The sequence below is a fragment of the Equus przewalskii genome, chromosome 5, assembly GCF_037783145.1.
Source record: "Equus przewalskii isolate Varuska chromosome 5, EquPr2, whole genome shotgun sequence".
NCBI lineage: Eukaryota > Metazoa > Chordata > Mammalia > Perissodactyla > Equidae > Equus > Equus przewalskii.
This window is the reverse complement of record NC_091835.1, coordinates 33,632,161-33,658,331: the sequence shown is the minus strand read 5'-3', so window position 1 is coordinate 33,658,331 and position 26,171 is coordinate 33,632,161. Positions and strand designations below refer to the sequence as shown.

Genomic DNA, 26,171 nt, shown 5'->3' with positions numbered 1-26,171 from the left:
TCCAGCCAGAGAACAGAGAACTGAAGACTCACCAAGCTGGCCATCTGGGCCCTGGGACCTGGCACCCTGCTTCCTTTGCTTGCGGAGAGGAGAGCTCTTTAAACCCAGCCCCCCCCCCCCAAACACCCTCTCACCGGGCTGAAAAGCCACACAGGATTGTTGTATAACAGGAGTAGGGCAGAGTGGGGCCGACCTTGCTAGCCGAGAAGGCGCCTTTCCTGAGAGTCAGTCCTGGCGGATCAAAAGTCATGGAGGACATTGATTGACCCTCCACAACAAGCCACCAAATCAGTGAACAACACACGATGAGCAGGTCCTGGGAGGGAGAAAGAATGATACTGCCGCAGGAATCTGCTAGGTGCTGGCTTCGTCTCGGCCACAAGGCTAGTGACCAGGTCTGGTAAGGGGAATTCGGGGAATCAGCATTTGTCCTCTTCCCTCCACTGGCAGCTCTGCAGCCTGCACTGCCCAGGAGGCAAACCCCGCCTCCCCCCGCGCCTCCTCCCCGCATCGCTGGGCAGAGCTGCGGGATCCTGACATAGAGAGCTGCAGTCCCCGGGAGCCTCTCCAGGACGCGGCCTGTGCAAGGGAAAAGGTCTGAATGGGGAGGGAGTCAGAGCCAAAGCTTGGCTGCTAGGGGAGGATGGTGGAGGGTGCACACGGGCACCTGGTTGTGTTCTTCTGTCCCTGCTCCACCTCGTTAAGCTCAAATCCATGCCAGATGTCCAGAGTGGGGCCTGACCACTGCAAGGGCTCCAGCTCTCAGGGCAGCCTCACAGGAGGACTCAGGTGGGCTTTAAGGCTCTTGGGGTGCCGGGGGGGGGGGCAGGGAAGGGACGGAGGCTTTGGTGGTGAGTGTGAGAATTCAGGACGGGAGGTAACAGCTGGGGGGACGGGATGCAGCGCTGGGGCAGCTGCTGTGGGATGGGGCTCTCCTTGCTCCTGCCATGCACTGTGTTTTCTGGGGAGTCAGCAGTGAAGGCGAGATCTGGGGCTGAGGGTCAGAAGGCTGTGGGTGACGTGCGCTGTCCAGGCCCCGGGCCTCTGTCCCTCAGTGCGTTACTTAACTGGGAAAGGGGATGGAGCCTGGGAGAAAACCTTGACTGCACATTTCACAAGGAGGCTCCCTGAGGAGGGAGAGTGACTGCAGGGGAAGAGATGAGGTGAGAATGAAGAGAAGGAGCCTCTCAAGCGTCTACACTAGGCTAAGACAGGTCCATCCTGGAGGACTTCCAGGGGAGGGGAAGGGAGAGGAGGCTGCCCTTCCCCAAAGGGCCTGGCAGGACTGGCCTGGGCTGGGCAGAGAATGGCTGCTGCCACTGACGGATGGAAAAGCTGTGCAACCTTGGGGAACTCGGTCAGCCTCTCTGGGCCAAGGGCGCTCATCATAATGCCTGCTCTACTCACCTTAGTGGATTGTTATGATGTTCAGTTGTGAAAGAGATTTGTAAAATGTGAAGCACACTTCAACGAAAAGGTATAAAATTATTACCACCAGGATTTCTTAGAATCTGGCTGCACACTAAAATCTCTTGAGAAGCTTTTTAAAAAATGCTGCACCTCGGGGCTGGCCCCGTGGCCGAGTGGTTAAGTTCGCGCGCTCTGCTGCAGGCGGCCCAGTGTTTCGTTAGTTCGAATCCTGGGCGCGGACATGGCACTGCTCATCAGAGCACGCTGAGGCAGCGTCCCACATGCCACAACTAGAAGAACCCACAACGAAGAATACACAACTATGTACCGGGGGGCTTTGGAGAGAAAAAGGAAAAAATAAAATCTTTAAAAAAAAAAAAAAAAATGTTGCACCTGGCCTCAACCCTAGATCAAGTCTTCCAATGGAGCGGGGAGACGGGAGGGGCAGAGACGGCGGAGGAGGCAGGAAGAGGTACGTTTTCAAAAGCGTCTCAGGTGATTCTGATGCCCTGGAGGTGGAGACCCAGGACCTAAGACTCCCCAAACTTGCTGAAGATAATCACCTGTAGCGCTTGTCTTTAAAAAAGCAGATTCGGGGGAGGCGTCCTCCTCGGAGAATGCGCGCAGACAGGTGCTTCGGGGACGGGCTGTGCTAGACAGCCACAGCCAATCCCATTCCCACTCCACTGGGGTGACAGTCCAATCATAAAATGACAAACCTCCCAGCCAAAGAGCCTGAGAACCTTAACATAAAAAGGAAACCATGACGCGTTATCTAAACTAACAGCACAGGTGACCAGGGTGTTATTGATTCGTCAGTGGATTGCCCAGGCTGTCTTGTTTCACACTCTCTCTGCTGACTGTTCCACTTGTAAGATTATCTAAACACACACACGCATACACATACTCACACAGAGACCCAAGCTCATCACGCAAATAGAGGGATGAAGAGATTAAAGGAGCCGGTGAACTCCATCAGGCAACTGCGTTGCTTGGGAACATGGATGGCCAGTGCGGAATTGAACGATGCAGACAATGTTGGGACCGAAAGGCACCCTCGGGATTGCTGGATTTCGTTCTTCATCTCGCAGGGAGAGTGTCCACACAGCAGGGAAGAGCAAGGGCTCCGAAGCCAGATGGCCTGGGCTGAAATCCCACCCACCTCCTCCCGGCTGTGCCACCATGGGCAAGCCCCTCGTGTGGAACGGAACTACTGACAGGGCTGCTAAGAAGAGTAAACGCGTTAGCACATGCAAAGCTCTTAGAAAAGTGCCTGGCACACAGTACGCTAGAAAAGTGGTTGCTGTTGCTTCGGTCATTTTATTTTAGATGAGGAAGCTGACGTCTAGAAAATTATTCATTCATACTTCTTGATTCTTATAGGAATCCAACTAAGAAAATAGTCATAAACGTGAACAGATATCTGTACTGAAAACGTTCACCGCAGTATCTTTTAGAAGAACGAAAAGCTAGAACAACCTATATGCCCAACGAGAGGGGATAGGTCACCAAAATAATAGTGCATTATATGGTGGTTATGTAATAACTGCATGAGACAAACAGAGATACAGCATGACGTTTTTAACATTAAATACAGGGTGATCTCTGCAGAGATACAGAGACAAGCAGAGACAGAGTGGTCTGGAAGGAAAACACGACAAAATGCCAACAATTCATGAATGTCTCTAGTTATGGGATGATAGGGGCTTTTATTTTCTTCCTTAAACTTTTCCGAACTATACTAATTTTCCATAATGAGCAGAGATTACTTTTAAAGTCAGAAAATATAATGCTTCTTTTAAGCAATTTGCTCAAGGTCAAAGAGCACATTGGGGGCCCACACAGTGGTCCTGCCACTTCCCCAGGCTGCACTAGCAGGGGGCAGGGAAGCGACATGGAGCAGGAGGCAAAGGAACAAACAGCAAAAAGCACTGAGGCCTGGTGGAGCCTGCAGGCTGGGCCTGGCTCAGTGAGGACCCTGGTCTGTCTGGACGTGCAGCTCCAGCTCCCAGGGCTGAGCTGGAAGGACAGAGCTACACGCTTTCTAGCCAGCCAAGAGCTTCTGTCCAGAGCCACTGTGTGGCACCATGGGGCCACCCCAGCACACAGTCCAGCACCTGCCCTTGGGGTCACTGCCCTCTCCCAGAAATGGAAAGAGCCAGCCTCGGCTTTCTCCACGGATATCAAAGACTTGTACCAACTTTGCTTTCCTTTGTTCCTTTTACAGGCTCCGTCTGCAAGTGGGGAGCCTGAGACCCAGAGAATCCTGCTTAGCACCCGCTCCGGGCTGCATTCCCCTGCTTCTCCTTAATATAGAAGCGCTTTCCATGCCCAACATTTTTCCAATCATAATGCCAAGGTGCTTAACACAGCCAAGCCCCAGGGATGTTTATTTTGCAACTTTGAAATAAAAAAGAACTAGAATCACTTAATAACCAAGATAGAGCTCATCTAAGAAAAATAGGAAGGGATGGAAGGAGGGAGGGGGGGAGGAGAAAAGCAGAGGGAAGCGATTTATCACACTTGGCATTATATAAAAATGATTACGTCTCTCTTAAAACTTTGCTATAACATGTCATTATATTTTTAAGTGTTAAGTGCTAATCTTTGCCTGTAAACTAAGAAGGTGGAGTAGATGATGTTTAAAATTCAATGATTCTATATAAAGTTGAAGTTTTAGTAAATCCAACTCTCTTTTTAAAAGATTGTTCCGGTGCAAAAGCCAAGTAATAAAGTTTGCCAAGTTATCAAGGGACCAGCTGTACATTTAACGAACAAGCCTGAGCATCCGTAGAATTGCTAAGAAAAACCTCAGAAACTGTCTGATCCAGGCACCTCACTCTACAGATGAAGACACTGGCCCCGAGAATAACGCTAACAGCTAACATCTGCTGGGTGCTGGGCAGGTGACTTGCTCAGGGTCACACAGCAGGTCAACGACAGAGCCAGAATCGGATGCGATTCCCACCTGCCCCTCAGTCAACTTGTTCTGACTCTTGGTGGGTCTAGAGATGAAAGAAACAACCGGATATCAGACACTCCCCGCAGCCCGCGACGTCCGGAAAAGAAGCAGGTACAAAGGCACGAGAGGTCAGGGGCCACCCACAGCCTTCCCCTTTTCCATCTGAGCCCAGAAGGGAAACCATGGCAGAATTCAGTCCTGGGACAGCTGTGGAGGAGCGGGCAAGAGCGTCCAGCCTCTCCTGGGATGAGCAGAGAAGAGTCAAAGGCACAAGCCTTCACGGCACAAAGCACAGCCAGCAGAAGAGCTCCCGGAGGGACCAGCGCCTGAAGTTCCTCGGGAGAGAGAAAGGGTGCGTTGCACTTGGAAACAGGGTTTAGAAAAATGGGAAAGAAGACTGAAACCTGGTTACTTAGAGACCACTGCTAGTATTTCTTGGTGTCTTGCTCAGATTGTGAATTTTATAAGTATGATAATTAGTAAAAGTATACTTGAATGTTTTCATTAAAAGGTCCAGTTCAGGGGCTGGCCAGTGGCACAGTGGTTAAGTTCGTGCACTCTGCTTCGGTGGCCCCTGGTTCACAGGTTCAGATCCCGGGTGTGGACCTCACACAGCTCATTGAGCCACACTTAAACAGAGGAAGACTGGCACAGATATTAGCTCAGCGACAATCTTCCTCAAGCAAAAAGAGGAAGAATTGGCAATGGATATTAGCTCAGGGCCAATCTTCCTCACCAAAAAAAAAAGGTTCAATTGAGTTAGAAAAGTACTTGTGAATAGAAACTCACATGATAATCATTGATTTGGTTAACAACATGCATAGGAATTGCACTGTTACACCACAGACAACACCCTAAGTCAGTCATCTCTCTGGAGAACCATATCCGAAGTGTGGACGTTTGCTGGCAAAGTAGAATCTCGTCTAAATCTAACAAATTAGACCAGCTCCTGCAGTGATTTTTCTCAAAGACTTCTATTTCAGAAGGCTGTGAAAGTCAATGGAGAGAGGACATCTTCTTTCACGTTATTCAGGACCTTAAACTACTGATTCTAGATGACTCCACACCACTCAAGAGGAGTGCAGAGAACTTAAGAGGGTTGATAAGAAGCCACAAAACGGTCCATCTGAGGAACCTTTAAGGGCTGAGGTTCCACGGACTCAAACCCATTACAGGCAGCACAGCTCTCTTTGAGTCTCTCAAGTGTACTCCTCGGATTACAGTGTCTGTGAGATGGGAATGGAAGTTACCCCCCAAAAGGGGGTGGAGACTCTGTGGTAAAAATAACTTGAACAACACGGAGTTAAAGAAGTGAATAGGTTTATTTGCTGCAGGACTTCTCAGAGCCTTTAATCTTGTGTGCATATGCTGTGCATCTCCAAGAGGCAGTGTTTCTGAAATGTGGGCCCTGGGGATTTTTTTCCATGAGAATGTCGTGTGGGACCAGTGCTCTGCAGACCACCTTTGCGGCAGTCCGGCATGAGGAGTTATTTCAGGGAATATGGTCAGTGGAGTATCCATTTCAGTAAAGGAGAAAACAGAGGGAGGGAAGTTTAAAGCGCAGCAGGAGTGTGGGACTGAGACAGCAGGAAAACATCCGGACAGCAAAGGTCGGGAGGCTCAAACGCAACTAGCTTGAAGGAGTCCAGGTTACGGATGCTCTTTCTCTGGGGATGTTCCAGGACAGGTCTGGGGTCACCGGGACCTTGTTCTAACTCGGGGTAGAGTAATGGATTCCGTGACTTTTGGAAGTCTCCTCCTGCTCCATAATTCCACGTCATTTTGTCTCATTCTCTACTTACACATCATTAAGTGATGTCAGGTTCAGCTGACTTCCTTGCAAATTAAATACATTCCTGAAACGTACGGAAAGAAACACAGCATCTGTAAATCGAGTCATATTTTCCACTGGCTTGTGTTATAATTCCAAAGAACGCCAACCCCAAACATCACGAAAGGCACGTTCACGAGCCTGCTCGGCACTCGAGGAAGGCTCCTCCCGGATCCTTGCGCATCTCCTCCCAGCTCGTTCTCCCACCCAAGGCCAGCCCTGAAACCAGGCAAGTGAATATGGGCCATGTGACCTGTCCGCACTGGTTACTCTCAGTTAACTCCTAAGTGTGCTGGACGTTCTCGCTGCTCCCGGGAATTGTGAATGGATAAGCTGCCACATTGCCTGTGTTCTTTTTAAAGGAGTTTATCAGGATCTCTGGTATTCTCATCTGCTGGCTTTTTAGCCTAGAAGCTAAAGTCTCACAGGGTTTATGAAGCCCCTTTACATGAGTCACCTCCGTTGTGGCCACGTCTCTGATGACTGAAGAGCTAAAGCACGGTCAGTGTCCAGTCAGGAAATCTAAATCGACTAAGTGAGAGAAACTATTACATGCATGTTTCCCTGAAGACGATTTATGAGAGCTTTGTGTGGGTTCACTGGTCCCTAATGGCTGGGCAGTTTTCAGAGGCTTGCCTGTGCCTTGGTGCCCCACTGAAGCGGGCAACGAAGAAAGAGACATGGAAATAATAACCCACTTTTATCGCATGCTTACTACAAGCCAGGCCCTGTGATGCACCGGGTTGGCATTATCTCATTTAATCACCAGCCACCATGAGGGACACTATAACCACCTGATGGTACAGAGGAGAAAACCGAGGCTCAGGGATGCTGCAAGATTCCTGAGGCCACACAGTTACACAGCAGGGGCGGCAGCACCGGGCACTGACTCCCAGGTTGGCTGACATCACCCCTTCCTACACGGTTAACAGAGAGACCAGGGGCTCAGAATTGTGTCTTCAATTCTCCCATCCTGCCTCAGCTGATGCGGCTACAGGTGTGGCATGTGCAATGCTGCGTACATGCAAATTCAGTATCTAGAGAAGCAAAATGCAGTAAGAAAAAGAGAGAATGGTGATAGAGTTTCCCGGAGTAGCCACTTTTGAACATATATTTTGAAAAATATCCCCTAATTCCTCAATGAATAAAAAGGGTCTTGCTTTCTCAAATCTGGTCAGCAATCCCCCCCATTTCTTTTCTTTTTTTTATTTTTTTTTGTGAGGAAGATTGGCCCTGAGCTAACATCTGTTGGCAATCCTTCTCTTTTTGCTGGAGAAAGATTAGACCTGAGCTAACAGCTGTGCCAATCCTCCTCCATTTTTTGTATGTGGGATGCCACCACAGCACATCCCACAGCATGGCTTGATAAACAGTGTGTAGGTCCACACCCAGGATCCGAACCCACAAACCCTGGGCTGCCAAAGCAGAGCATGCGAACTTAACCACTAGGCCACTGGGCCAGCCCCCACTGCCCATTTCTAATACCGTAGCATTCCTTTTCCTTCCCTTGGAGGAAGGAATTATGATTATGTAAAGTATGCTATCAATTAGTTTACATTCATTTTTCTGTAGACTACATACTCTCTTTTAAGGTTAGCTATGTATGAGTTTTAAACATGAAAGAGCCCCTTCTATTAAAAAGCACCTCTGATAGGAAAATGATTCTATTATTTTTATATGCACATGCATGTACACACACACACTCATGTCAAACATGACAGCAACTTTTCAGCAGTGCATCTACTGGGAAAAGGGAGGCAGACGGCCATTAAGATGTAAGGCCCATGGTGGATTTTCTTTACGCCCAACCTGATTGAATTTTTTCTGCACTCCTGGAAAGGGCAATCTGGGGGGAGGGTGGGTTTTAGAATCCTTTTAAATTTGGGTTTTCAGAAGAGAAATCTGTCCCCAGTGAGGGATGAGCAGTGTGAAATCTCCTCCTCTCCTGGAATCCTAAGGATTCTGTGCTGACTCTAGCCCACACTGCTGTGGAGACTCTCCTCGTGAATTCTGGCCCTGGAGTATTTTAATACAATTACAGATAAAGCAAGAAGAGGAGAGCCTTTCTTATCTCTCTCCCAAGGCAATAATGTTTGGCATGGTTCCATCTCTTCAGTCATTTAACTTTGGGCCAATAAATTTCACAGACAGGCGAGTCCACTGAGAGCTGAAAGGGACTGGGAAGAATCCAGAAAGGCGGCAAGAAAGGACCTGGAGATGACCACGGGGCTCATGATATTGCACAGACGACAAGACAGATGCAGAGCCCGTGCCTGGGGGCCATCCTGACCCAGCAAAGCCCCACGACCCCACGTATGAATCCCGCTCTTCACTCCCTCTCAGTCCCAGCCAGCAGGAACGGCGTGATGTCTCATTATCTGACGTCACAGAAGCAGGAGGTTGTCCTCAAATCCGGAACTATCCAAACACTGAAGTTTGCCTTTTTTTCATTTTAATCATTTTAGATGGAAACCCTTAATTGCATCACACATTCCCCTGCCTGCTTAATTGGACAGAGAACATAACTTAGCAAGTCCCTGATTGCTGCAAGGTCCCTTCTCTCCTTGCAGCCGCACAATTTGGTCTCTCGTCTGGAGTTGTGACTGTCTCCTCCACAGGCTGCCAGCCTGGGCTTCTGCTCTCCCTCTCAGTTTCTAACAACCACACCTACTCCCATCCCCACCTTACAGTCCACCATGACTCATCACAAATGCGATCATCCAGGAAGGCTTTCGAGAGCAGCCACATGCACCAGTGTCCCCAGAGCCACCAGATGAAGTAGGCTTGGTGGAGTTTTCCTACATGTGCACCTTCAGTGTTCGGTTTTCTAGCCTTTGGTAGAAATGCACACATAGGGAAATGTGTCCCACCTACAACAACGACAGTGCCGTGGGCACAAGGAAAACAACAGGAGGCCCCAGCCTCCGTGGGCACCGGGCAAAAAAGGCCCGGCTCCCCTTCTGAAGGAAGCAGCTGGGCTCCGCTCTGCTGACTGATGTAGAAAGCAGAAATGCAGGCTCGATGAGACCAGGCCTCTTGTTTTCCGAAAGAAACCAAAAGTCCAGGTCTGCATGTGAAATCTTCTTATACTTCTTGTATTTTTATTTTTTTCCAGTTTTATTGAGATACGATTGTCATATCTGGTATTTCTTAACGCAGTGTCATATTTGACCCATGAGTCGCCAAATGAGGACCTGTCATCAGGAGCATCCTGCAGTTTTAGGTTAGGGGCTCTGTGACTGCTCTCTGGAATTCTGCGGGCGTGTAAAACCAGGTACCAGAGGGCTGCAGATGCACAAAATACATAAATAAATATAACAAAAACCAAACACACTTCCAGCAGAGTCAAGAGCAACTACCAGAAGTGGAGTCTGGCTGGGTGTGAGTGAGGACCTGGGCTCCCAGTGTGCACACACGTGTGCTGCCCCCGGGCAAGTGTGCCCCCGCCCTTGAAGCACCGAGAGCAATCCTGCAGGGGCACAGGCTCTTCTCCCAGTGTGCCAGGCCCTTCTCTCCTTCCAGCCATGCCACACTGCCTCGGAGCAGCTGGGGAGCGCCCGTGTGATTTACGCCTCAGCTACCATGGCTTCTGGAAACTTTGTTCTTCCTGACTCTAGTCCTGTGATTTATAGAAGAGATCTGTAACAAACAGCAATTTCTCTTGCTCTACCAGGGCAACGAAGTGCAGGGAAGAATCTAGAAGCTGGTTTCTATTTCCCAAGGCATCGGAGTCGGAGCTCACGCATAAGATGATAACCTTCTCCATTCCTTCCTTCCTCCATAAAATACATGTCTCAAGGAACCTCCTGCTTTCGGGATTTCCAATCTATGACAATCTCCTGCTGTCCAGCCACTAAGTTTAACAGAAAAAGTAAAGCCTGAAAAGGTTAAAGAACGTCTTCCTCAGCGACATTAGAACCCCAGGTCTTGGCTGCTGGAGCCGGTACATGAGCCTGTCTGTGCCCGGTGCGAAAATGTCTTTGGCACTCACTGGAGTAACAATGATTAGTCCCTCCCTAAGAATCCAGGCGCTGGTTACCTGATTAGGATGCCTCTGGCTGGGCCTGCTGCCTCCATCCCCTGGAAGGTCAGGGGGAGAGAGATGAACCATAAAAGCACTTAAACCCATTCCCTACGGGCCGCTCTGCTGAGGAGTTTGGTTGAGTAGGAAACGAATACAGTTGTTTTAAAAAACTGTTTAAATAATCCTTAGGTTTCCATTTTCCATGGAAAACAATACTGGTGTTGGAGTCTAGACTCAGCTCTGCCCCTGCTGGCCTGTGGGGTGGGGGTTGGGGGGGGTGCTGTCCACCGGTGACCTTAAAACTCCCCTTCGCAGTGCTCTGGTGCTCGTGGGAAGAGCAGAGTGAGAATCCTCACTCTGCTTTGGTTGGAAACCAACTATTGAAAAACATATCACCGGTATCTCCATCCTATGCTTACAAGATATATTCAGATTACGTTTCCATATATTAAATCACATCTCAAGTGTAATTATTTAAGGAGATTCTGCTGAGAATCCTTTAGGCAAAGGGGCTTCTGGTAAAACAGCAGCTACTCTGAGTCTATTTTTTATGTTGTATTCATTTAAATGTTTTTTTCAGAGAAGAAAACTGAAGTCTGCAGGGACCCTACCTCTGTTTGAGAGTGCAGGTGGTCCACCGCACCCCCCACCCCCAACTGGCTGTTCACTGTCACTGAGGCCCCCAGCTGGCTACCTGCAAAGAGCTTATTTCCTGCTAAACACTAACTTGCAGCCTCGGCTGAGCCTCAGGACACCCACATGAGGCCAGTGGACTCAGCTTCCTTATTCCGCAGATGAGAAAGCTGAAGCTTGGAGAGGTTAAATGAGGTGCAGCTGGTACACAGCCATTCCGGCCCAAGCTCTCTAACTCCTAAGGCGAGCAACAGCTCTGCGTTCAGACGGGGAGGGCAGTGCCATCGCGAGGGCGAGGACCAGGCGAGGTCTCTGGGAAGCCGCAGCAGCTATGCGAATGAGCTGAGGGTGCACAGAGCATCCAGGCCTGAGTGGGGACCCAGTGAGAGCTGGGGTAGCTGCTCCATAGTCACATGGAAGCAAAAGGATACCAACAGTAGTGGGAGCCGGCTTCTTCCGACTCCAGGTCTCCTGTCTTCACCTGAAAGGAGGAAAGGGAAGCTGGGACACACCCAAGGAGTGTTACAGGGTACGCCCACCTGGAAAGTGAGGGGTGGGTGCGGCGGACCTGAAGGCGCCAGGGAAAGAAGTGGATGCTGAAGACGAGGACCAGGGGAGGTGAGATTTTGAAGCCGCTGTAACAGTGTGCAAAAAGTCTGAGCCGGGGTCCAGCTTATGGGTTCTGTCCCCAGGGCTAACTGTGAGACCCTGCATTTGTCCCAAGGAGAAAGATACAAGGGAGTGTGTGAGGAAGGCTCTAGTGGATGCCAAGCCCGAGACCCTTAGAATGTGAGGGGAGGAGAATAGTGATGGAGTAAGGAAGAGCTGTGTAGAAAGATATATACATAGAGCTGAGTGCATTCAGAGCCCCAGAGAGAAAAAAGTGCAAGGCGCGTTCTGGTTTTCCATCAAAGAGAGAAACTGGCATGTAAATAAAAGCCTATATACACATTTAGGAGCCATAAATTCCTTCTCTCTCCTTGCTTAGTACCAATCAGACCCTCACTGTGTTCTGTTCTGTTCCATCTCCCCTGAGGACAACAGGACACACATTAGCTGTGTGTCCTTGAACATATCACATCCCCTCTGAGCCTCAACTGTCTTATCTGCCAAAGAGGAAAGTAATGCCGAGCCCGCCTGCCTTATCTGGGTGCTGTAGGATAATACTGATGATGACAGCTGATCTTTGTATAGTGCTCACATTTAATACATAGTGTTACACGCTCCATCCACATCATACATGTATTAACTCATTTAATCCTCAAAAAAGCTCTATGAGATTGGTACTATTATTACTCTCTCACTTGACAGGGAAGGAAACTGAGGCAAAGGGTGGTTTCAGAACTTGTTCAATGTCACCCAACAGGTAAGTGGCAGAGGTGGGATTTGAATCCAGAAAATCTGGCACCAGAGTCCATGCTCCTGACCTCTTTATTTTATGACATGATGTCTGAAAGCACCGAATGCGTTTTGAATGCATTTTAAATGAATGGTGCCATTCTCATTCCTGTTGGGACTACGCCCACTGGGAGGACGAAAGCACAGAAGGATTCACCCAGCAAGGACGGCGCCTCCAGCCTTGGGTCTACGGTCCCCACTGGCCAGGTGCAGGGCTTCGTGGAGGAGAGGGAGGCAATGGCACGTCCTCCCGGCCCTTCCCAGCCGCAGGGCTGTCTTCCTATGCTCCTTTGCAAAAGCACAGTGTCTCTGCTGCCAAGAGCGGGTTTGTCTGTCTCCTGGAGACAGCGGTTGTCAAGCCCTGAGAGAATAGCAAGCATGTCAAAAATAGCAGCGCCAGCAGACTGCGTGGCTGCAATTTCCTTTTGAAATGTCGGCTTTGCTCTCGCCAAAGAGCCGGGGTCTGTCTGTGCTCCCTGCAGCCTGCTGCGAAGGTTGCTTAAGGTTCCAAGATGTTTGCTAGGGGCAGGCAAAGAGTATCTGCTGGGCCCATGACAGACGAAGGAAAAATCCTCTTCACAGTAACAGTGATGAGGTCAGAGTTGTGTTTAAAAAAAATCGTCATAAATTCAACCAGGGCTAAGCCCCAAAAAGGTTTAGTGATAGCCAAGGTGAGACCAGTATTAACGACATTTACTGTAGTGTCAGCCCCTTTTCTTTTTTGTTCTGGGAAGGAGGGAGTCACTCTCATGCTTGGATAACCCTTCAGAAGGGGTCACCAATAGGTTTCCACTCCCTTTTTAGGGTACCAAGGGGATGGGGACCAAGAAGGGACAAAGAGGCAGGGTCAACTCCTTTCTCCAGGAGTTCAGAGCAAAGGGACATGAAAGACATGGCAATCTCCAACCCCACAGGGACCTCAAGCCAGAACAGGAAAGTGGTTCACAGGAGACACAGTAACGTGAGAACTAAGGGACCATCTGTCGTCATTCCCAGTGGCCTGCATCTAGGAAGCTCCCTCTCCATCTAAAGCCCCAAGCTCCAGGCCTTATTCCACCATGGGCTATCTGCACAACCCAAGGCAGCCGGTAGAAAGTGGGATGGAGAGAGGAAATCCTACAGTTTAAAGAACGGATTTCTTTTCCTTCCCTAAGTGACCTTAACGAGCTGGAATTAGACCCCACTTTGCTTCCCAGGGCAATAATGCACAGTCAAAACCACTCAGAGCCGGGACGCCAGTTCCAGCCAGCTTGTCCCAGGAGGGTAATATTCTCTAGGAATCTATCGTGGCATTTGTGGAGAGACGCCGGGGACAGAAATACTGCCAAAGGCAAGGGCTCAGCCAGTGCAGAGCAGGAAAGACGAGCAGCAGGACCAGAAGATGTCATGTGAGGAAATGCACCAGAGGGAAAGAAGGAAGGGATCAGTGAGAGAAAGGTGAGTAAGAGCAGGAGGAGAACAAAGTCTCCTTTGGAGCGACGGTGATGTGATGTCACCCCCTCTGTTGACCAAAGCGCCGAAGACCGCTGGGCACCATCAGCGGCCGTAGAGGGTTAATGACCACTGCAGGGAGCGGGTCGGGGAAAGCTCAGGAGAACAAAACAGGGACTCCTGGGCAATTTCTGACGGAATTGTGAGTTTAGAGGTGTGGAGATTAGAGGGTGGTTTTGGTTTGTTTGTGGGGTTTTTGTTTTTGTTTATGGGGCAAGTTCACTGCCCTAGTCCTGTGTAATGAATAACGTCTAACACACTCGTCCTAGTTCAGCACGTGCCAGTCACGCTCTGCACTTACCAAAAACGGCGTGACCTATCTTTAGAGCAACAAGAAACAAGCATGTACATCCCACAATGGTCTGATTGTCAAAATTAAAACAAAAAAGAAAAACAGCTCTTGGCACTGTACATGAGTAGCAAGGAGGAGCTAAATGGAAGCTCAAAAGTGTCCCCATGTGGCAGAAGAAGAACACTGTCATTCCATCCTGATGTTCAGGCAAGCCATCTTTACAGATGCTAAACTTTTAGATTTATAAAACCAAACCATTCTCCTGGCCAAGATGTGAAACTCCCTGGTTATTAGCCTCGTGTCACCTTTCTTTCACAATTCAATGACTTTTTTTGGTTAATTTACAGAATTGTACAATTATCACCACAATCCCATTCTAGAAAACCTCCACACCCTCCAAAAGCCCCTAGTGCCTGTTCTAATAGCACAATCTTCTCCCCACCCCCCCCCCAGCCCCCACTCCCCTTCCACCTCCCCCGACCCGGGCTCCCTGGGCCATCCCGATGTCCTAATGCAGGGGGACCCACCCTATGCTCTGCGACCTCCAGCAAGGAGAGTGCAGAGCTCTTCTTATGGACCGGATGGTGAATCTTACTTGTCAAGCAGTGTCCCCTGCACCTTGTACCACTGGGATTGATGTCCTTTGCTTTTGTCCTGCCATCAGGGCATAACAGCTGGATGCTACGAGAACCTTCCAGTGAATTAAGGGCCAGCAGAAGGCCACTTCTGAGTTCAGGCATTTTCCAGACTAATTCCACTCTTATGCCTTCCTCCTAAGTCCTCTTTTCTGTGTTTATCCTACTATTTCTACTGATCCTTTGTCTTGAACCTCTCTGCAAGCTTCCTGAGGTTGGGGGACCCCGAGGTGGACATATTCCAGTGCTGTACAGCAGAGTACTGATCTGATTATGGGGTCCTCTCTCTCTCTCCCTCCTATCCTTGCAGGTTCAGGAGATTTCCAGAAGACATTTTTCTAAACACACAGCAATCTCATCTTGCCTCATGAGTTCAGGACATCCCCCGAGGCGAGCATGGTAGGAAAGGATGCTCTGCTGAGCTGGCAGGGGGGCAAAGGGAGATCTCTAGCCAGGGAATAGCCTTCCTAGCAAACTCCCCAGATCCCAGCCATCCTAGAGCTCAGAGTGTGATCGCAATGGAAACGCTGCAGGTGCTCCCAGCTGCTAGAAGGAGGAGAGAGGGCGAAGGATAGAAAGAGACACATAGAAGGAAGAAGAAGTTAAAACAACAGAAGGGCAAAAAACAGGAATGTGAGAAGAAGAAAAAATGCAGAGAAAGTGAGAATGAATAGAAAGAACGAGGAAAATGCAGAGAAAAGGAGCCAATTAGAAAGGGTGGGAGGAGGCAGCAGTGAGCGCACAGACCTGGAGAAGGAGGAGACAAAAGTAGATGGAGTCAAAAAACATCACAGGAAGAGAGCGAGGTGGCTGCTGCGGAAAGAGAAATCAAAACCTTGCTGTCCCCCGGCGCACGCTCGCCCACCCTCTCTCCACCCCTCCCCACCCCGAGTGCTAATTTGGCTCCAAGGACTGAGCTTGGAGCGAAATTCCCCAACAGCAGGACCTACCTCAGATGCAAAGATGGCCAGCTGTCCCTCTCTCTCTTTGGGGACGATCAGGCAGGAGGACAATCCCCCATCTCAGCCAAGCTGACAGATCCAGGAAGACCTTTGGGAGCTCCTGCCGGCTGGAGTCAGGTGCAGCGATGGCCTGCGGCCTGCCTGCGCTGGCAGCTGTGAAATCACCGCTCCAGCTGTCGCGGCACAGAGGCTGAACATGCTTTTGGTGCTCAGGACACAAAATCCACATGAAGAGGCTCAGAGTCGGAGGAGGATCACTTGGAAAAATCCTTCCCAGAAACTAGGTCAGGTCACAGCCTCTCAGTTTTTCTTCAACATCTTAAGAGCCACCTATGAGATTCCTAGGAACAGAGCTGGACTCTCTGGAGAAAGGAGCATCATTTGTCTCCATCTCTCTTAGAGCTGGGTGGAGACTGTCTCTGAGGAGTTGAGAACAACATGACACTATGGACTGAAACTATTATGATTCTCGGCGAGACCCAGCCGGCTGCCTCTCCAGGAGCATGTCCCCTCCAAGGCTCCCCTTGTCATTTTGAAAAGGGTAATATTGACATTGGTTTAACTGGCAGTTGCTTAGCATTCAAGTTTCTGAAGAATCAGGGGTGAGATGAGGCAGCTTCAATGAGTGGGTGGGGAAATCAGGAAGAAAAGTGCAGGGAGGAAGTTTTGGGGACCTGCTACCCTGTCATTTTCCAAAGGTCACACATCCCTGTCCTGTCACTACCAGTCCCTAAACCAATATGCGGGAGGTGTTCCCATTTCAGAAGCTGGGGCTATGTAGTCTCCTGTTCTCCCTTGCTGCCCAAATCAGAAGAAAGAGAGAACAGTCTGAAAGGTTGCTATGGCAACCAGAGTCCCTGGAGAGCTCCGCTTTCCACAAACCCTTTCCTCTCAGGCGTGCTCTGACTTGAAAAGGCAATGTTTGATTCGGGATGCTGAGGAGGATGAGCGCACACACATACGCAGAGATACATGCACACATGTTCCAACAGTTACCTCAGCGGGGAGCATCCCCTTCCCTCTGGAGCGGGCCCATCCTTTCCCCAAATAGCCAGAAGTAATCGAAGAGATTTGGAAAACCAGCACTTTATGGCTTCAGAGCAGGTTGGGAATTATGAACTCTTCTATCTCCTACTGTATTTCAGGTTGGGCACGGAGAAGCCAAGCTCCTAATCAAGGTGGCCTCTGGCCCTGGAAGGACCCACTAAACCGGTCTAAAGTGTATCCTCCTTGCTGAAGGGTAAGAAGAAAGAGTGAGGCCCAGTTCAAGAAGCTAAGGAGGGATTTAAGGAGCTAATGGCCTATTCTTGGACTTTGGAGCCAGAGAAGGAACTCTGGGAGAGGCCTTGCCTATGGGAAAAGGGGAAAAAGGATAATGAACTCAAAGTCAAGTCTGTTACTAAAATTCACACATTTGCATAGCATCATTCCCAGCTTCCCAGGTGAATTTGACATTCCCCATGAAGTAGGGAGGGGAAGACAATAATGTTCCCATTTAATGGGCGAGAAAACTGAGGCACAAGGAGGAACCGTGGCACCAAAGTTACCCTGTAAAACTGTGGCAAAATCCAGATTTAGATCCGGCACTCACAGGAGCCACAGAGTCTCTCAAGAAAACTCTCAAAAGGCCATCCCTCATAAGTTGCTCGAGAAAATAATTTTTTAAAAAGAATTCTCATCAAAGAGTCTTGAAGCATAGATATAAAATGAAAAACATGTTAACAGTCCTTTCGGTTTCTGAACTGCACCCGGAAGAGCTCAGAACAGTACAGCACGGTTTATCAAGGCAATAAACTAACGACAATGGTACTAGGAGAGAAATGAGGGGAAGCGGGCAGGTGGATGGAAGGCAGTGGCTTCACAAGGGAAGAGGATGGCTTCGTCCCGCTGGTACCACCACATTATCTTACCAGAGAGAGCAGGTCGGCTGCAGCTCCAAGGGACAGAGCAGGCCAATGTTTGTTTGACTCAGCACAAACACCTCTCATAGCGAGGCTGGGAGCACAGGAGTAATGCTTCTTCCCCACTCTAACCACCTACCTCATTGCCCATAAAATGGGCAGAGACCCACACTGCATTCAGTGTGTGCTCTTACTTGTCTGCGGGCTTCAGCTGGAGTTTGCTTTGGAAAGCCTTCAACTGCAGGCCTAAGTCAGACTCCCAGGAAGCAGCGTGGAGGGCTGCAGAGGGGGAGGGGAGCGAGGGAGAGAGATTTGCCTTCTGCAACAAAATTCCTCTGCCCCTTCGAGATGACAATGTCTAAGTGGTACCTCTCTTCACAAATGCAGTCAAGCCAAGTGCTTGACTCTATTCAGCCATTTCTATGGGCTCTGTGGTTCCCCTTTTCCAGTTCCTCTGCACAAGAAGGCACCTGCACAAAGAGAGTATTTGGTTCTGAGGAGGAACCTTCCTGGAAGCTAGAGATCAGGGGATCATAGTGGGGAGGACTAAACACAGACCAAAAACTGATGTCTACTGTGCCAGAACACACCTGGAAAAACCCACTGGCCCCTCTGGTCCAGGGCTGACTCTAATGTCCTCCAAATGGCCAAGTTTAATAGTAGTTTCTCTAATTCCATCCAAGATTAGAGATGAATAATGTGTTTTGAGGCTGCACAGCTAAAGGCTCTACAAAGGGTCCTCTGCCAAATGACCAGCAGGTGTTACAGGGCACTGGAGGAAAATGGCAGGATGAGTATTATTTCTGTCCTCTGGCTTCTGCTAGTTACCACACGGCTGGAAGGTAAGACAGGTGCATGCCCCAAAGCTAAGGAGAGAAACAGAACCCAGGTAAGCTTGGTTTCTATCCTGTTGACATCTCTGTTCCTAGAGATACTACAAGTCCCAGACATGAAAAATCAGAGTCTTGAGGGAAGGTCAGATGGAACTCTCATCCATGTAATAGAAGATGGGCATGGATGGGCGGCACCGTTAGAATTTCAAAAATGTCACTTAGATGGATAAACCTTGAATGCTGCAGGGAACAAGCAACAAGGTTGACAGTCCAGGCTGCCATCCACTGGGTGTTGGAGAGGGAGTAGGAAGTCAGCTGGACCTAGGGTGAGAGTAGTGGAGAATGAGAAGGAAGCCTAAGAGATCGTTTGCTCAGCGCCATCCTTCTCGTGCAGGCCCTGCCTATGCATTGGTCAAACCTCAGTGAGCATCCTTTTCTCTGCATATACCCGATGTGGAGTGGGAAGGTAGCTGGGTCTCCGTTCCCGGGGGCCCTCAGAGAACTCAGGCTTGCCAAGTCCATTGTCAGCTGCCTTCAGGTCTGGTGTGGGCTGCCCACAAGTGACATGGGTATATTGGCCCTGCTCCTCCTGCTCCGTCTCCCGGTGGTAGAAGTAGTTGAAGTTGGAGACGATGACGGGCACAGGCAGGGCGATGGTGAGGACCCCAGCGATGGCACACAGCGAGCCCACAATCTTGCCCCCCACTGTCATGGGGTACATGTCCCCATAACCCACCGTGGTCATTGTTACTACTGCCCACCAGAAGGCATCCGGGATGCTGGGAAAGAGCGAATCATCATCATCAGCCTCTGCGAAGTAGACAGCACTGGAGAAGAGGATGACGCCGATGAACAGGAAGAAGATGAGCAGGCCCAGCTCCCGCATGGACGCCTGCAAGGTCTTGCCCAGGATCTGCAGCCCCTTGGAGTGGCGGGAGAGCTTGAAGATGCGGAACACCCGAACCAGGCGGATCACTCTGAGGATGGCCAGGGACATGGCCTGCTGCCCATTCTGGCCACCACCTCCACTGGCTGACTGCTGTTCCTGCTGCTGCACCAGCTCAGTGCCCAGCGTGATGAAGTAGGGGAAGATGGCCACCAAGTCAATGATGTTCATGATGTTGCGGAAGAAGGCTGGCTTGCTGGGGCAGGCAGAGAAGCGCACCAGGAGCTCAAAAGTGAACCAAACGATGCACAGGGTCTCCACGAGAAAGAAGGGGTCAGTAAAGAAGGAGCCCCCAAAAGTACTTAGTGAGGATGAGCCCCCTGGCACCATTCCCCCAGGGGTGATGCCAGGATGAAAGGCATAGGAATCGTCTTCTTCCTCCTCTTCCTCCTGACTCCCCCTGGAGACCGGGGAGACTCTGCTCACACCACCACCATTGCTTCCACCTCGACCATCTGCACGGAACTGGGGCAGGGTCTCCAGGCAAAAGATGACGATGGAGATGAGAATGACCAACACGGAGACGATGGCGATGCCCCTGGCGGGCCCCGAGCTCTCTGGGTACTCGAAGAGAAGCCAGACCTGACGCTGGAAGGGCTGGGAGGGCAGCGGCTTCTCGTCCTCACCACCCTCGGGCAGGCAGCCCTCGTCCTCCCGGAAGGCTGCCAGGGCCTCATCTCCCAGTTGGTAGAAGCGGATCTCCTCCAGGAAGATGTCCAGGGGCACGTTGACCGGCCTCCGCAGGCGGCCCCCCGACTGGTAGTAGTAGAGGATGGCGTCGAAGCTGGGCCGGTTGCGGTCGAAGAAATACTCGTTCCTCAGGGGGTCGAAGAAGCGGACGCGGCGGCCCGGGTCTCCCAGCAGCGTGTCGGGAAAGAGCGACAGGGTGCGCAGTTGGGTCTCAAAGCGCAGCCCGGAGATATTGATCACCAGCCGCTCGCTACTACACAAGCCCCCGCCCCCGCCGGCCTCCGGGAAGTCTCCCGCATCCTGTTGCTCCCCCTCCGGCCCGCGGACCTCCCCCGGCGCCGCCAGCGTCAGAGATTTCTCCGATCTCATGCCCCCTCCGCAGTGCGCTCCCCGCCACCGGGACGGCGCCCACCACACAACCACTGGAGTCCGCACCGCTTCTCAGCTGCCGGCTGCGCCCTCTTTTTAGGGTGGGGCTCACGCTCCTCTGAACTCGCGGTCTGACCTGGAGACTGGGTCCGTGAGCCCTGAAGCCCTGGTACCTGCAACTCTAGGTCTGGGGAGGTGACCCGGACGCAGAGGATTTAGCTCCGCGCCTCCACTTATCCGCGTCTGGGTGCTAGAGATCACTGGGATACCTGGAACCGCAAACTGGCGCGTGTGAACTGGATCCCCGAAAAGACGTGTGGCTTCGCCCCTCGCCGTGCCTGAGCCTGGGCTCCGGGACGCAGGGGTCCGCCCTCCAGACGGGTTAGATCTTCCCGGCTCCCACTGCGCTTCTCCAACAGCTCAAGACCCCCGGCTGCCGCTGGTGCCAAAGCGCCAGATGCGCCTCCCTCTGGCTCGGCAAAGACTCCTGGCGGGGCTCGGCCTCCGCCCTACGTCCACCGCGGGCTCGGTCTGGCCAAGGTCGCCGTTCCCGCCGCCACCGCCGCCACCGCCTCCCAGGGAGTCGCGCCGCAGGCCTCGGAGAGGGCCCTGGGGCTGCCCGGGCGCCGGGGCGCGGGCACCCACCTCCCCACCGCTGGAGCCTGGGCTGCAGCCGCCGCAGCTGCAGCGGCTGGGCTCTCGGCGCTGCCCTTCCTTCCCAACACACACTCTCCAAGTGACGTGGCAGGCCCCGCCTGCTGCCCCCTCCCACCCACTCCCTCATCACACCCCTCGCCCAGCCGGGGGCTGCAGCGAGCCAGGGCGCTGTGGAAATAGACACACGCTTGCCTCCCCAGGAATCTTTCCCGCGCTCTTCTGGCATGCTTCTCCCTTTCGCACGTTCACTCACGGCCCCCCTAAACAAGCACCAGTACCCTAATACCACACCCCCTCCACGCTAGCAATCAGCTTTTCTCTTTTCGGTTTAGGGAGTTGACCTGCGCAGTGCATTTCATCAATAAGAAAACACAGCCCGCCCCACCGCACAACACGGAGCGCTGTGCCTCCACCCATCCAGAAATTTAGTGAGAAAATCAAATCATATTTGGTTCCATATTTTGACCCACTGCCAGCTTCTCCAATCTCTACTTAAAGAAAAAAAATACAGAAGCAGCGTTTTTGAGATGTCTTGAGAGCTTCCAGTTTAAATCGTACTCCAGCGTAAGTCCCCGGAGAATCCCCTACCTCCCTTTGCAAACCTGGGAGGGCGGGGCTGCAACTCTCCTAGGATTGCAAAGTGACGGTAGAGAAAGGGTGGGAAGTCTCTCCTAGCCCTTCCCATCAGAAGTTTTCCAGGGGAGTGCTAGGAACAGACGCAGCAGCCCCAGTGAAGAAAGAACCAGAAGATCGTGGCATCTCAGAGGTATCATAATCCAGGAAAGTACACCCCCAAACCTATTTGCTCCCAAACTCCCTGGCAACAAATCTACAATGTTTATTGCACAGCCAAGAAAAGGGAGGAGGGAGCTAGCGGAAAAGGTATATAAGAGTGTTGACAAAAGTAACAGCTGCATTTAGTGAGCATCAGGTGTGTCCCACCTGTGCTATCTCATTCAGTCCTCACAAACCTGGGAATGAGATGGCCTCTGCAACTAGGTGACCTTACAATGAAGACCCGCCCCGCAGTATTTGGGTGGAGACCACACTTTGTTGTTAGGGCCTCTCCAGGAGGAAGAAGGGAAGACTGGTTTTCCATCCATTTCTGCCAGAGACCATGTCATCTTTTGTCTCTAGATCAGACAGGCTGGGGTCTGGTGAGGGAGATTGGTCTCATCTTTTCAGACTGCCACTTCCAGGTAGAATTGGCATTTGCTTCTTTGTGCCTCAGTTTCCCCCTTTTTGGGTGGCTATAGCCAAAATTAATTGGCTGACAACTACAAGGTGTTTTTGTGTAGCTTCTTGTGCATGCTAGATCATTAGTAAGAGTTCATTGATGATAGTGATGGGAATGATACATAAAACTACTCTCAAACCACAAGACACATGTTAGAGTTCTTTGTATTGCACAGTGTTTTAAAACCACACTGGTTGGCTCCCAGAGGGATGAGGCAAGTAGGGAGCTAAGGCTCCTGGACCTGTAGAGAAGAGGTCAGGTGGTGAGTGGGTTGGAGAGGCTCGCATCTCACTGCATCTTCATTCTCTAGACTTGCCCCTCACCAGGCCTGCCAGGCAATGGTTTCTGCTTCCTTTCCATGCTTGTACTGTTAGTTTCCACTCCCTCCTCTCGCCTTGCATGTTTCAGTGAAAGGCGAGAGAGTAAGTGTACCAAGTCACCCAGTTGATAGTTTTCCTATTTACAGGCTATGTAATTAAGTGATTTAGACTTCATGCTAGCAAATTGCTCCATTCAAAAAAATTTTTAAAGGAAAGCAACAACAAATACAATATAGATGACACTCTTTACCCTTGTTCAATTATCTGCAATTATTTTCTGGGCTGTAAATTGATTTACTGGTGATTTTTTTTTGTCTTTGTTTTCAGAATTTATAATGAATTATTCATTTGCATGTTTGTTTTCATCGTTGCCATTTTTATCCATGAGGTTGTCAATGAGGTCAGTAACTCCTCAAAACAAACCTTGGAGAAGGATGGGAAGGAAGCTATATTCTGCTGGAAAGGTGCAGTCTCATATGGTGGGGGGAACCACCATTTGAGTACCCCTTGGGTTCAGCCTGCCAAGCTACTGGCAGAGCTGATGTTCCATGGCTACCCTCACATCAGACATAAGGCTGTGACCCAAGAGAGCTTTCATTGTGCATGGGGAGGTTCCCCTGGGGGAAAAAGCCGTTAGCAAATTCATGAATCAGAGTTCTGTTTTTAGTTCTTTTGTGAAAGAGACATTTCTTAACTTTAGAAAAGCCCTACGCCTGGATCATTCTTCTCAAGTATATATTAAGGGTGACTGAATCACACCTTTAGAAGTGCCAGCTCCCAGGTGAAGGACAACAAGAGAAACAATGCCATCCATAGACTGGAACCCTGCTTCCAGTGACAGGTGAACACTTCCCCAACACTCGCTGAGCACCAATTTCATGCCAGCATAGATTTTTCTTGTTGCATCTAAATTCAGATATTTGCAGTGATGATAGGGGTCATTCATTTATTTAACAAACATTTATTGAGAAGCTATTTATTGAGAAACAATTATTTATTTGGTGCCGATCATGGTGCCAGGTGCTGAGGATTTAAAAGTGACCTAGACAAAGTATCTGCTCCTAGGAGCTCACATTTTCATGCAATAAATGCATTACATTCTAGGGGCCGGCCCCGTGGCCGAGTGGTTAAGTTCGCGCACTCCTCTTCAGCTGCCCAGGGTTTCGCCAGTTTGGAGCGTGGGCGCGGACATGGCACCACTCATCAGGCCATGCTGAGGCAGTGCCCCATATGCCACAACTAGAAGGACCCACAACTAAAAATACACAACTATGTACCAGGAGGCTTTGGGGAGAAAAAGGAAAAATTAAATCTTAAAAAAAAATACATTACATTCTGGATAGAAAATTTTAACGGTAAACAATAAAGAAGATATTTACATATTGTAGTAAATGCTTCTCAAAAAATAAGTAGGATGCTATGTCAGAAATGAACCCTGAGATTCGACTTTGAAGAGGCTGGTTGAGAAAGTTCCCTATAAAGAAGTATTATGTCAACTGAGAATTCAAAGATGAGAATGACCAGTCATGCTAAAAGCAAGAGAAGAGAATTCTGGGCAGACAGGGGCAAAAGCCCTGAGCTAGACAGGTCCTAAGTGTTCAAGGAGGAAAAGAAGGCTATGAGCTGGGAGAAGAATGGGCAATCGGGAGAGATGTACAAGATGAGGTTGAAGAAGGAAAAGGGGTAAGATCTTGCAAGGTGAGGTGTTCAGGTTTTATCTTCAGGGCGATGGATGTGAAGCCAATGATGGTTCTCCAGAAAAGGAGGGACTTGCTGATTTCCATAGAGGCTGTGAGGAAAATGAATTACAAAGGGGCAAAAGAAAAAGTAGAAAGACAAGGAAATTGCAGTAGTCTGGGGAAAGGATGATGGTGACTTGGACTAGAGGAAAAGTGGAGTGACTAGAGAGAGTGGGGAGAGGTAGGGGATGGGGGGTGACTAGAGAGAGTGGGGGGAGGTAGGGGATTGGGGGTGACTAGAGAGAATGGGGGGAGGTAGGGGATGGGGGGTGACTAGAGAGAGTGGGGGGAGGCAGGGGATGGGGGGTGACTAGAGAGAGTGGGGAGGAGGCAGGGGATGGGGGGTGACTAGAGAGAGTGGGGGGAGGTAGGGGATGGGGGGGTGACTAGAGAGAGTGGGGAGGAGGCAGGGGATGGGGGGGTGACTAGAGAGAGTGGGGAGGAGGCAGGGGATGGGGGGTGACTAGAGAGAGTGGGGGGAGGTAGGGGATTGGGGGGGTAACTAGAGAGAGTGGGGGGAGGCAGGGGATTGGGGGGTGACTAGAGAGAGTCGGGGGAGGCAGGGGATTGGGGGGTGACTAGAGAGAGTGGGGGGAGGTAGGGGATTGGGGGGGTGACTAGAGAGAGTGGGGGGAGGTAGGGGGTTGGGGGGGTAACTAGAGAGAGTGGGGAGGAGGCAGGGGATGGGGGGTGACTAGAGAGAGTGGGGGGAGGTAGGGGATGGGGGGTGACTAGAGAGAGTGGGGGGAGGTAGGGGATGGGGGTGACTAGAGAGAGTGGGGGGAGGTAGGGGATGGGGGCTGACTAGAGAGAGTGGGGGGAGGCAGGGGATGGGGGGTGACTAGAGAGAGTGGGGGGAGGTAGGGGATTGGGGGGGTAACTAGAGAGAGTGGGGGGAGGCAGGGGATTGGGGGGGTGACTAGAGAGAGTGGGGGGAGGCAGGGGATTGGGGGGGTGACTAGAGAGAGTGGGGGGAGGTAGGGGATTGGGGGGGTAACTAGAGAGAGTGGGGAGGAGGCAGGGGATTGGGGGGGTGACTAGAGAGAGTGGGGGGAGGTAGGGGATTGGGGGGGTGACTAGAGAGAGTGGGAGGAGGCAGGGGATGGGGGGTGACTAGAGAGAGTGGGGGGAGGCAGGGGATGGGGGGGTGACTAGAGAGAGTGGGGAGGAGGCAGGGGATTGGGGGGGTGACTAGAGAGAGTGGGGGGAGGCAGGGGATGGGGGGTAACTAGAGAGAGTCGGGGGGGAGGTGGGAGATTGAGGAGGGGTGTTTGCGAGATGGAGTCATCCAGAATTGGTGGTGAAAAGGACACACAAAATAAACAATGGATACCAGGTTTGGGGTTTGAGCAACTAGGTGGGTTGGCAACGCCATTTATTGAGACAAGGGAGATGAGGGGTTAACTAGTTGGGATCAATGAAGCCCTGTTTTTAGACATATTAAACTGGAGAAGCAAATTTAGACATGCAGATGAAGAAGTCAAGGAGGCGATTGTTTATTCAGGTCTGGAGCGTGGTAGGGAAATTTATGATTTATGAATTAAAAATATTTAGACATATTTAAACCCATGGCACTAAAGTCTCCTAGAGAGACAGAATGTGGACTATGAAGGGAAGCATGACCAAGATCACGTCCTTCACAGTACTCTGCAATTTACATTCAAGTTCAGGAGGAAGAGGAACCAGCAAACGAGACCAAGGGGCTGTCAGTGAGCTAGAAGGAAACCAACAGGAGGCGTTGTCCTGGAAACCAACAACTGGGAGCAGACCCCAGGGTTCCCACCCCTCAGGCCCATGCTGACCTGCCACCTGAACACAATATCTCTGTCAGATCAGGAGTG

General features: G+C 50.8%; 1 protein-coding gene across 12 annotated transcripts in view; it reads right to left on the bottom strand.

The window, feature by feature from the left end:
* KCNA6 (potassium voltage-gated channel subfamily A member 6) overlaps positions 1-21,134 on the bottom strand; it is a 40,007-nt gene extending 18,873 nt beyond the window's left edge. For 4 of the 12 annotated variants that reach the window (XM_070620550.1, XM_070620551.1, XM_070620553.1 and 1 more), the window contains exon 1: positions 15,627-21,070. In XM_070620550.1, the coding sequence (XP_070476651.1) occupies positions 18,785-20,377 (1,593 nt within the window). In that variant the 5' untranslated portion in view covers positions 20,378-21,070 and the 3' untranslated portion in view covers positions 15,627-18,784. Of the gene's footprint in view, positions 1-5,675; positions 6,229-10,242; positions 10,351-11,291; positions 11,342-15,626 lie in introns of those variants that run through there. The other 8 variants (XM_070620549.1, XM_070620552.1, XM_070620558.1 and 5 more) reach the window with 7 other exon arrangements.
* Between the last annotated feature and the right edge of the window lie 5,037 nt (positions 21,135-26,171).